This window comes from Nelumbo nucifera, chromosome 5, assembly GCF_055504915.1.
Source record: "Nelumbo nucifera cultivar China Antique chromosome 5, China Antique-T2T, whole genome shotgun sequence".
Classification (NCBI taxonomy): domain Eukaryota; kingdom Viridiplantae; phylum Streptophyta; class Magnoliopsida; order Proteales; family Nelumbonaceae; genus Nelumbo; species Nelumbo nucifera.
In genome coordinates, this window is record NC_142653.1 from 40908593 (window position 1) to 40921169 (window position 12577).

Genomic DNA, 12577 nt, shown 5'->3' on the forward strand with positions numbered 1-12577 from the left:
ATACGCCTTGTCGAAGGTTGGATCTATCCAACTCGGCTTTGTAGTACATGAAATATCTTCTGTAGAGCTACTCGCCTACTATCATGTAGCGAGTTGCTTGTCGTTTTATGAGCCGAGTTGCATTTCGTTCTTTTTGTCAAGTCAATCGTGCTCACAAGTCTAGAAAGGGCATTAGCCACTGTGTTTTCCGATCTCGGAATTTGTTAGAGATACCAAGAGTCAAAATTGGAGAGGAGTTCTCTCACCTTAGCAGAACCCTTTATATTCCCCATTCACTTGATTTACGACGAGCTGTGAGTCACTGCACAGTACAAGGTGATTGGCTCCTACTTCCTTTGCTAGTGCCAAGCCAACCAGCACTGTTTCATATTCGGCTTCATTGTTAGAAGCTCGGAATTGAAACTGGAATGCGTAATCCAGCTTTACTTTGCTAGGTCCATAGAGTATTAGCCCAGTTCTGCCCCCCCTGGTTGGATGAACTCTCTCTCTCTCTCTCTCTCTCTCTCTCTCTCTCTCCACACACACACACACACACACACACACTAACTCTTTTAATAATCTCTCCTCATTAATTATGCCATTAACTCTCCTTTAATAACTCTTGCCGCTAATTCTCTCTCATCTCCATTACTCCATTAAATTGCATAAAACACATTAAATGTATCTATATAAATCCAATTCAATTAAAATATAATTTTATATATATTAGATATACTCTACAATAAACTATAATTATTAGTAAATATTAATTATATCGAAACTAAGATATTCAATAATATATTATTGCACTAAATAATATACTTTCATTTCAAATTATATTCCATTTATATTCCATTTCAAAATAATAAAAAATAATTAACCGTAATAAAAATAATTTAGTAACTTCCTTAAATAAAACAAAAATAAATATTAATTAATTTTTATTAAAATAATAATAAACAGTTAATTAATAAAAGGAATAAGATAAATTAAAAATAATGTCATATTAAAATTAATATAAAACCAATGCAAAATATCAAACAATTATTAATTTTATAATTATATTTTATTAATTTAAAACCAACTTAAGTTCAACTAAAAAATAAAGATTTATACAGTCAATTAAATTTCATAAGGAACTTAAATTTAATAAAAAATTAATATATTTAAATAAATTCAATTCTTACTAATTTAAAAAATAATAAAAATATTAATTTTAAATATAGTTTAGTTATTTTAAAATCAATTTAAATTCCATTTAAAAATAAGGAAAATTATAAAAACTTCATTGGGTTTTCTAACAATCCTATAAAACTCCCAATGCTTTAAGTTTAAGAAAAGTCTCCCCTATTGTTTTGAAAAAAATGTGCAAATACCTTCTTTTTGTCAACATTCCAAATAAAGAATGTTGATGTAATGCATTAATTTTACTTTTCTTCAACCTTTTTACCTTAGTTTGTCCTAGAAGAGTAAGGAGAATTATTCTTTGAAAGTTGCCAGGCAAAATAAATTAGTGAAGGGTAAAGTTGAAACTTTAAATTATATATAGTCATGCATTAACAATGATAAGGGTATTTTGATAACTTCAATGCCTTTGTTACCGAAAAGGCTTGCAATGAACTACAACAGAGGTAGAAGCTTAAACCTTACCATTTTTTAGATACCATCTATATAAATGATTAAAAAAACAGCTTCAAATCTCTCTATTTAGTAAAATGAAATGGTCCAAACTGTTAATAGATCAAATGGTTAAATATGAGACCTTAAACCTTGCACTTTTTATTTAACAACTCAAATGTTTGAAAATGGTTGTAAAATGAAAAAAAAACAGCTTTAATACATTTAAAAATGTTAGAGAACAAAACGGGTCATCGCAGGACCCATTTTGTCGTCGGGCGAAGAAAATGACTAAAAATGGCTTAAATAATTTTCACGCTATTGTCAAACCGCCTTTGTAGGTGAATACCTTCTAATTCTAATCTATCTGCTTCTGTATACTAAATGATGGTTTGTTTTCTGAGGCAATAACTCTTCGCCATTAACAAGCCTCGGACTCCGAGGCTACAGCCATACAGGTTGTGACTGAATAAACAACACGGAGAGTTCCAAAGCTTGAACTAGGTTTGGAACAATTGCAAAGACTTTGTTGGGATTTTATCTCTTAAGATCGTATCCTTTGTTATCCAAACAACTTGAAGATGATATCTTGACACCTTCAATTATTTTGCTTCTACAAGTATAAATCTATGGTTTGATGACTTTCTTTTTCACTAATTCTTTTGTTGGTTGGGTTTAAAGCCATTCAGTCAAGTTCTGATGATCCCATGTGAAGATGGATATTTGAAGCCATTTGGTAAGCTTTGTTAAATATATGGATCAGCATAACGATATGTGATATTTGGTAATGATTTTGTAGGTTGTTTTTCTCTCCCTTTTTTTCCCTTTTTATGAACATTGTTTTGCTTGGTTACAAATGGAGGACATGGGAAGAGGATAGTGAGTCATTTTGTTTTTAATTGTTGTATGGAAATGTAGGTGTTATATAATGTTTTTATTTGATCCCCTATGCGCTATGCGTGGGGCCAATTAGGTCCATTTTTCTCTATTTTTGTAATGAAGCGTTAATAGTGAGGTGTGAGGACATGAGTTTATGCATCATATCCCTAGGAAGAAAACGGATCATATTGGATTTGAAACTGGGATATATCTAAATCTGGTCCAATAGAAATAAAATTATAGATTAATAATTAGAAAAACTAAAATCAATTTCAGTATAATAAAGATTAATGTAAATTTATGTAACAATAATATTAATTAATTAATTAGTAACATTAATAAATCTATATCTACTAAAATTAATAAAGTTACAAAACTATGTAATTTTCATTTTAAAATAATATAAATTAAGAAAAATTAATAAAATAAAAACTATTCATTTCAAAGTTAATTTTAATCAATTTATTGTTCACTTAAATTACATTAATAAAATTTTAAAATTATTTAATAAAAGATAGTGCAACTTGGATTGTGATAAAAAACATAGCCCAAAAAAATGCTTGCTTTGGGCTTTAAGACCAACTTGACTATCACAAGACTCCTTATGCTACAATTTGCTTTGGGCTTTAAGACCAACTTGACTATCACACGACTCCTTATGCTACAAATTTTTTAACAAAACTCATGCATTGCACCAATCCCCATTAATAACAGATATATGGGCAAACCCATTCCCAACCACCAACCGAGATAAGAAAATGCATATATATACACCCCCATTTGGCATGAGGCAAAGACCAACTCCTAGTAATAAGTTCAAAACTTTTTAGTAATTATCCCATGTGGGATTCAAGTAAGAATTTGAAATTTAGCTAAAACTCAAGAGTTCGTGTGGGCATGAAAATACAAGTGTGAGTGTATACAATTAAATGCAAAAGGAAGAAATGAATTAAAAGGACTAAACTTTTGAATCACACCTAACAAAACTACCACACCATTGGCAACACTACAATATATCATATGGCATGTTTTACTACTAATTCCTTATTTTGTTTTGTTTCCAAGGATACAACTTACAAAATTAAAGAGGGGAGATTGTGGAGGTGGGAGGTAATAGATTCAATAAAACCAAGCAAGTCTTAATTAATCTTTTTTTTTATTATTTTTTGATTTCTACTTCGATGAACATTTGACAATAAACCAAAACAGGGTCTGTGCATCTATCTTTCTTTTATAAATGTAGTTTGTTTTACATCATGAAGAGGTGGGGACAGAGTAGAGGAATTGGGATCTGCTCCTCACACCAACCTCACAGTCACCCATTATGCATTGAAAACATCTCCCATGAATAATAACAATCAAGTATGGAAAATGTTCCCGATATGAGGCTGGTACATGTGAGGTCGGCGGGAGGAGCAAATCCGCACTCAGAGTTTACATTCATGCCTCCATATTTGAAGGCCCACTAACCATCTCAGCTATTTGGTCATTGGCAAGGGATGGTGGTTGAAGAGATTAAAAATGTTATTACCTTTTGTAATGCAATATTCTGTTTGAACCATTGAAAATAGTAGAAATAAAATGCTCTTATTTGCTGGAAGCCATGTCACACCAAGGAACTAACATAAAATTACAGTTTTTCCTAGTGTTTTCAACGCATCGTTGCCCAATCAATTGAACCATTCAAACCATCACTTAGCCATGATTTTGGGTTTAGTTTTAATAAAACCCAAAAATTAGTAAAAACTATTGACCAGGTCAAAAACCATCCAACCCGGGCAGTTGGACCGTTGACTTGTTTGATCTAGTGGTTCAGGTCATGAGTTGCACACTAAATATGTATGTAAACTTCCAGAGGCCATAACTTTGTATTCCAATATGCAATTGGGGTGATCTTTTTTTTTATTTTAGGTAATTTTTTCGAGATCTATGCGTCCCAAAGTGTTGTAAGCATCTTCTTACCCCACTAACTTTGCGAAAAGAAAAGAAAAAACCTTTTTTGGCATCAAATTGTAATGTTTAATATTTTTTATAAATAAAAATTAAAAAATTGAATTAAAATATAAAATAGATATAAAATAATACATATGTTACATGTAATGTTTTCAACCCACCATTGACCCAACCATTTGAACCATCAGTCGGCAAGATTTCGAGCCTGGCTCTAGTAAAACCCAAAAATTGGTCAAAAAATCATTGACAAAAGTAAAAAACTATTCGACCCAGGCAATTAGATCGTTGACCTGTTTAACTTGGTGACCAGGCCACAAGTTGCACACTAAATGTGTATGCAAACTTCTAGAGGCCAAAACTTTGCACTCTGATGTCTAATTAGGGTGACCTTTTTATTAGTTTTGAGGGAAAACGCCTTTTTAGCCTCAAATTGAAATTTGTAATATTCTTTTACAAATAAAAAAAATAAAAAATTGAATTAAAAACATAAATTAAATATAAAATAATACATATATTACATGTTGAACATAAGTATACATTATTTATTGATAAAATACATGTTTATACATACCTATACAAACACACACAATATATAATGGTTTGGCTTTTTGGATCAGTTTTTAAATGGTTTTTCCTCTTTCTTTGTCAAAACTCATTACCTAGGCAATTTGACAACCATGTTTGGTGGTAGGAATGGAAACAAAAATGTGATCCCATTTTAAAAGATATTGGAAATTTCTTGTATCTGCTTCAACATATTACAATGCTAAGTACAAGCTCACGTAGCTGGCATGATACAATGCAAAATTAAACTCAAATAGTTGGAATATATAGGGATAGTCTACAAAGATTACTCAAGTAAAACACCATACACACCATGCATACATCAAAAAGGCATAAAATTGGACCTTTATTAGTAAGGCAGTATCTGAATACATTTTACAGTATGAACAATTGAGTTACACTACCAATCTATGTAAGCCAGTAAAGGAATGAATATCAATTTTTGTTTGTAACTATGAATATCATTTATGAGGTAAATTTATATTCTTTATAGAAAATTACAATTAACTGGGGGAAAGACCAAGGTTCAAAGTATCAGAAACATAAGATGTATTAATAAAGCAATTTTAAGAGATGTATCGGGATATGTTTTGGATACACCTAGATATGGACAAAAAATCAGGATATGCATGAATATGCTAGGAAACTCAAATAAATCTTTAAAAAATATATTAATTAATAAAAAAATATATATAAGTTTTATATAACTATAAATGAGTTATTTAAACATAAAAGACCATACTTCAATGGTTTATATAAATTGTAAGGTATCGGGACACAATTGGTAATCATTGAAGAATGATGAAAGAACTAAAGTTTATATGTTTGTTTCTTAATTTTCATAAAATCAATATAATATGTGTCAATATTTATTATTATATAAATTTAAAAAAATCAACTTTAGCATTTATTGCCAAAAATCCCCTAAGAATAGAATATTTACTTAAGAATCAAAATGCATATGCTTATAACAAGCAACTATAATATGGCTTAGTAGTGGACTTCTGGCCACTACAAATTAATGACTAGGGTTTAAATCCTCCTACTTGTAGTTTTTATAGCTACTTTAAGGCTTTAAGGCATATTTAATGGCATGTTTAAATTTAGGTTTGAATTTGAATATTAGAGAGGAGTAATGATTAAAGTTATTAGAGAGAGAATGAAGTTATTATATTATATTATATTATATTAATATTATAATCTGTATTTATCGGCTGTTATGGAATTTAAGACCTTGGGCAGGATAGAATAAGCTTTTTCGTTCAAGTCATAAAACCTCTAAAGGGCCTTTTGATCCTTCCTCTCATTCCAATTCAAACAGCGGATCAAGCTGCAGAACCAATCACCTGTTTGATCAGATTTGTTGACTGTAGGTAGAGGGTTCTTGCTCATATAGATTTGGACAGAGTCTCCTCTTAGGAGCCGCTGCCTTCTCTTACCATCAAATGAAATCCATGCATTATTACTTCGTGCATCCTCTGGGATCTGTTGAATTCCAAAATGCGGAACAGTTAGAGAGAAAGACTTGGGAAATATTCCAAAACGGCAAGAATGAATGCTACTAAAAGAAAGAAAGAATGCGGAACATTACATGCATGCATGCGTGCATGTATGTATGCATAAGGGAGAGTTTCAGTTTCCCCATCATCAATTCTCAAATTTATCCTTTTCACTTAAAAAGTTAAAATCCTTGAAATATATCTAATTTCCCTTATGCCCCATCCCTGTGGTGGGGCATGTGCAACAGGTGCCACATTATGTAGGTTTAGAAACAGGATTATACAGCCCATAGAAGGGTACCAGGCAGAAAATAGGCATCCAAAATTTTTTTGAACAAAAGAAAGCCCGCAGGCAAATTCATTCATCGTTTTCGGATAGTGAGTCTGTTACAAGAATAACATCAAGAAAAGAAACACTGAAGAGGAATGCCCTAAAATAAAACTATCTAAATAAACCCTCAATTTAGCCAAGCCTACTACCATACAATTGGATGACAACATAGGCAATCATTAGAACAAAATGTTTAATATTGATACTGTGGCTTAAGTCACTCAAAGAGCATGTCCCAACTGCAAAGTTGCACAGCAGACAAAATTGAGGAGTTTGCCAGCACCATTTAGCAATACATTATATGCAGTCTTATGTATGGAAACAAATTAGTCACAAAAGGGAAAAAATTATCTTGGGTCTGTACCGGGATCTCTCTAACAGATTAAAAAAGGAATACAAAAAAGATATTCAGAGTTTCTTGCTGGTGATCAACACTTAAAAACTATCAGGGAGTTCAGGACAAAGAGCTTAGAAATTTAAGAATTCACTTAGAAGTTCCTGCTACATAAGAAGATTTAGCTTTTTTTCTGTTTTGATAAGAGGATTTAGCTTTCTAACAATCCTCCCTTGATATGTACAAGTTAATGGATAATGCCATAAATGCATGCAACCGAAATTTTGCAATTATAAGCATGCTACGAAAAGCAGTTATGGCCATATAATGAAACTAAACAAGGCAAGACAGTGTAAAAATCTACTGTGAAGAAAATTATTATAGCACCATATCACTTTAAAATCTTCTGGCATTAAGGTCCAACAATATAGCAAATGTCTGAGTGAATGCTTACACCCCACAAACAATACTATAACAACTACAACAGAAGTTACAGAAATTAGCCCAAGAAAACCATGGGATCCAATAAAGAGCAAATGGAAGCACAGATCATAGCACCATTCCCTTAGTGGTGAACTAGGTTGATCACTTCTTCCTGGGCCCACATTGTCTGGAAGTTTTATTTATCTAATATTTACAATATAATATAAATAATATTTATGGTATAAATGTGTGAGTGTATCCTGTAATTTTAAATATAAACTTAGATTAAAATTCTAATTTCTTTAAAAATTTAAAAATAATGGAATGGTGAAACAGAATTCATGTAGCCAACCCCATATATTTGGGATTAGGCTTGGATGATGATGATGATGAATTTATATGGGCAAGCCTGGATTCCCAGCCTTTGTTTTTAGTCCCAAAATTTACTCTCGGTGGAGGGGTGGCCACTGTGAATTTTATTAAAGTAATAAAGTGGAAAGAAACCTAGGAGGGGGGGACGTAAAAAGCTTACCCCTAGGATGCCCAGCCTCGCCCATAATCATCCCTGTGGTGAACCTTGAACCTCCCCATGAGATACCAGCTCTAAAGGGATAGTAGGAGATTGCAACTAAACTACATTTATTGTCTTTTGTATATTTTGGCTGAATATTTTTTATTTGCAATTGATACTGATGCTGTGTTTGGTTGCAATGCAAATAAATTTTCACTGATGCAAAACTATGGCAGTGCAAATGATTTGAGTGTAAATTCTGACCTACTTTTGTTTCAAATTTTAGCTTATTTTGTTTGGTTGCAGTGAAAATGAAGTAAATTAACACATGAAGCAGAATAAAGTAAAACCCAAAAACATAATTAAAAGAGAATTTAGATTTTTTTTCATTTGCACTTCCATGCATTTGTACTAGTACAAATAAAATTGCACTACAACCAAAGGCAACCTGAAGAAATTATAATTAAATAAAAAGGAGAGGAATTACAATCATCTAGTTCACCAAGGAATGAATGGACAAAATCCAACAAAGTTATCGAAATATGGGGTAAAACAAATATACAAGGAACAGATGGATAATACACAAAAATATGAAGTATTGAGGAATACAACCCATCAGCTGCAGAGTTGTAGAAATCAGAATCCATCTGAACAAGATGTTCACTGAGAAAACTAAAAACCAAGCATTTCTAACATGGTATAGAAGACACCGGGGGTCATATATATTTCTTTTTGCAACCGTGATGGTGCTTTTGCACACCTCCAGTAGAAGACAATTTGTCTATTAATGCATGACTATGTAGGAGGTTCTATTGTGTTTAGGTAGTATCATTGGAGATATTAAAGATTTTAGTCATGCTTTTCTATTCTGAAGGAAGCTTTCTGGTGTATATTCAAAATCATAAACTCCAAGCAAGCACTGGGGGGGGGGGGACTAATGTTGCTCTAAGAGGGAAAATGAAAAATAATAATAATAATCATTAGTTGTTTTCAATGAAAAGAAGACAGACAATAAGTTGGCTCAGGAAAGCAAAAGCAAATTTAAACTCCTCATCATATGGTGGTGGTCAACCCAACTGAACTCAAAAAAACCTTGCCCTGACTATATGAAGTCGGTTACATAAATCCTGTTTTGGCATATGGCTAGTGGCATATCCCTAGTTAAATAATGGGCCCTCAAATCATGTCTCACTACTTCAACCTGTTTTGGCGTGCTCCTGGTTCTTCTAGACCCAACAACTTGCAACTAGTCACTTATTACTAATGTTGTACGTCTTCTTTACATGTGACCAAACCATCTTCTACTTCCCCTCATTCTATCACCTATTAAGTAATAAGGCTGATCTACATTCCTAGAAATATACTAGTTTCTCAGTCTATCTTTTCTAGTCTTTCCAGTCATCAATCTCAATGTTTACACACTTTTTTTTGTCCAAACCTCATACTCTATGTAACATTGATGGACTTGAAAGCCATTTTATAAAATTTTTATTTTAGCCTAGGTGGTATTTTCCTATCACATAGGACTCCAGATGCACCCCTCTATTTTGCCCTTATTCTTTTTATTCTGAGTGGCACTCCCCTCAATCTCTCCCTTGTCATGAATTGCCAAACCAAGGTAATAAAAAAAGGTCATATGGTAGAGGTATTCTTGATCTCTAATCCTTATTGTACCCCAAATCCTACTCCTATTATTTTTAAATTTACACTGCCCATATTTTGTTGTAGTCCCACTTATCTTAAAACGTTTTGTTAACAAAGAATCTTTTCATAGATACAACTTTGCATATAATCGCCCTCTAGTTTCATACCATCCCATCAGCAAACCACAAACATCATTAAGATGCCCTCCTTAATATGCTTAATCAATTCATCCATGACTAGTGCAGGCCTCAACTAGCCTAGTAAGCCTTGGTGATAGATCCAAATACCTGATTGGTACTCCTTTTTTTATCATAACCCACCATATTATCTTCTAGGGAGCCTGCCATATAGTTTCTCTAGATCAATGAATGCCATGAACATTTCTCTTCTCCCAGAGGTTTTTTTCTCAATCACCTCAATAAAATAATAGCTACTATGGCTGATCCCTCTAGCACAAAACCAAATTGAATTTTAGCATATTTGTTTCACATCGCAAGCTTTGCACAGCCACTAGAGTTGGCATCATGTTTTAAGTAGGAGTTTGTTCTCATTAGATGTCAACTTTAAATGTACAAGACAAGTGATGCATTTGAAACATAAAAATAATGCATAAAGGGCAGCCCAATGCACGAGGTTCCCAATGTGGGTCTGGGGAGGGACAGATATGCGCAGCCTTACCCCTGCACATACAGAGAGGCTGCTTCCAAGATTTGAACATTGGTCGCCCAGGTCACAATGAATCCTGGTCACCCAAGTCATAAAAATCATTAATGGATTAGCAATAAGCTAGTAAGAAACATAAGCATGGACATAAGATGAAATCTAGATAATCCACAAGGAAATATAATGAAGGGCCATTACCATTATTGGTCCCAGCTATCCAAGGACTTAGGAGGGGTGCAGTGGATAAGGACCGAACAATTGGCTTTTCTTTTCTTTTTTGCCCAAAGTGGTCACTCTCAGACTCAAATTTGTATTCTCACTCTTGTCAGTTCGAGGTTTTACCATTGAATGAAGCAAAGGCCCCTTAGAAGGAAATGTAATATATGATAATAGCAAATAAAAAATTTTCAATCCAAGAAGCTGAGCACAGGAAAATTATTCCTTATTTTTCTTTCTTTCTTCCAGTTGTTCCACCATGGTTCAGGCAGTTGATATAAAAGTACAGTTTTTCTGTACCTTTTCCTTTAATTCTAATATATGCTTGACATTCTGCATATGTGTGGCATCCCTCTCAGAATAGCTTTTTCTTTTTTCATGTTCTATGTTTTTTGTATCTTCATGGATGCAGTCTGCCTTCTTTTTTTGCCTAGGAAGGATTAGATTCCAGGTCAGTAGGAACCACATCCACTGGTTCTAGTTTGCCTCCTTATCTTTGATGTGCTAGCTGATACATCCACTGAAAAGCATGACAACTTTATGTTCTCACTTCCATTTTATAATAAAGTTCCCAGTAACTATGCCAAAATGGAGCATGAGTGATACAATAAAGCTTTGATTCATAGAAGATTCTAATAGAACCATTCTAGCAATGACCATGATCCAAATAACATGGATAACAGACTTTTTCTCATTCCATTTAATCAGTAATAGTTGTTTAGAGGTACATATGCCCTACCTTTAATTCAATCCGCGCAGAATCTGGAAGTATGACAGGCCTAAATGAGAGGGAGTGTGGGCATATTGGAGTGAATAACATGCATGGAACATTTGGGTGAACCTGTGAGCCAGATCATCCATAACACATGATTATAAAGACAAGCTTATAAGCATACTAAAAAAACAATGAAACTTAAAACAAGAACAAGGTCGAGGACAAAAGAATATTACATGATATAGATCCATCAATATGGAATTCAAGTTAATAGTTTTCTTGACAAATACTTGAAATAAGACAAATTATAGGAGTAGATGAGAGAACACCCTTTACAAAATGATAGCTTCCAAACAGAGTCATTTATAGTCTATATACATATAAAATTGATCAGCCCCAAGGGATTCAAAAACAATTCACAGTCAATGGCAATAGAAATGAACCTCAACCCATGGAAATCCTCCAAAACCATCACCATCATCATCATCCAAGCCTTACCCCAACTATATGGGGTTAGCTACATGAATCTATTTCATCATTCCATTCTATTTAATTCCATATTAATTGTTAAACTATTGGAAATTAAATCTTCTCTTACTACTTCTATCCATGTCCTTTTTGGTATACTCCTAGCCCTTCTAGCCCCTTCAGCTTGCAACAAATCACTTCTTATAGGTGTTGTTGATGGTCTTCTATGCACACGATAAAACCATCTTAGTCTATTTTCTCTAACTTTATCACCTATTGGGGCTACTCCTAGGTTCTTTCAAATGACTTCATCTGATCCTACCCTTTCTAGTTTTTGCACTCATCAACTTCAGTATATGCATTTATGCCACTCATTTTTTGGACATGCCGTTTCTTGACTGCCCAACACTCTGCTCCATATAGCATAGCTGGCCTTACAACTGTTTTATAGGATTTTCCTTTTAATCTAAGTGGCATTCACTTATCACATACATTACAACCTGAGAATAAAGGAAGGTAAGAGAAGAAAAAGAAGGGGTAAAGGTAGAGAAATCCGTCTTCTACAGTAGAGAACAAGAAGGAAGTGAAAAAGGATCTAAAGTTAGAAGATACAAACTCTTCTCCTTGTCAACCTACACTGTTATTCCATTCTTTAGAATGCGTGAAAATACAAAAATGTCCCTATTAAATGATTCTTAACAAGGGAAAATACAATACTATGCTAAGAGACCAAAATGCCCCTTATGGGCATAGATTTCAATATTCCCTCTCAAGCTGGAGC

The 12577-nt window shown here is 33.2% G+C and overlaps 1 protein-coding gene across 2 annotated transcripts in view; it reads right to left on the reverse strand.

Moving 5' to 3' along the window:
• Positions 1–5314: 5314 nt before the first annotated feature.
• The window catches only part of LOC104587534 (NAD kinase 2, chloroplastic-like), a 29118-nt gene continuing 21855 nt past the window's right edge, over positions 5315–12577 (reverse strand). Inside the window, exons 6-8 of one of the 2 annotated variants that reach the window (XR_016076790.1) lie at positions 11353–11454; positions 10413–10476; positions 6341–6477 (exon numbers count right to left, since the gene is read on the reverse strand). Coding sequence is in view for 1 of the 2 variants with exons in the window: in XM_019196031.2 (XP_019051576.2) it covers positions 6271–6477; positions 11353–11454 (309 nt within the window). In the remaining variant the exon portion in view is untranslated. Of the gene's footprint in view, positions 6478–10412; positions 10477–11352; positions 11455–12577 lie in introns of both variants that reach the window. The other variant, XM_019196031.2, reaches the window with a different exon arrangement.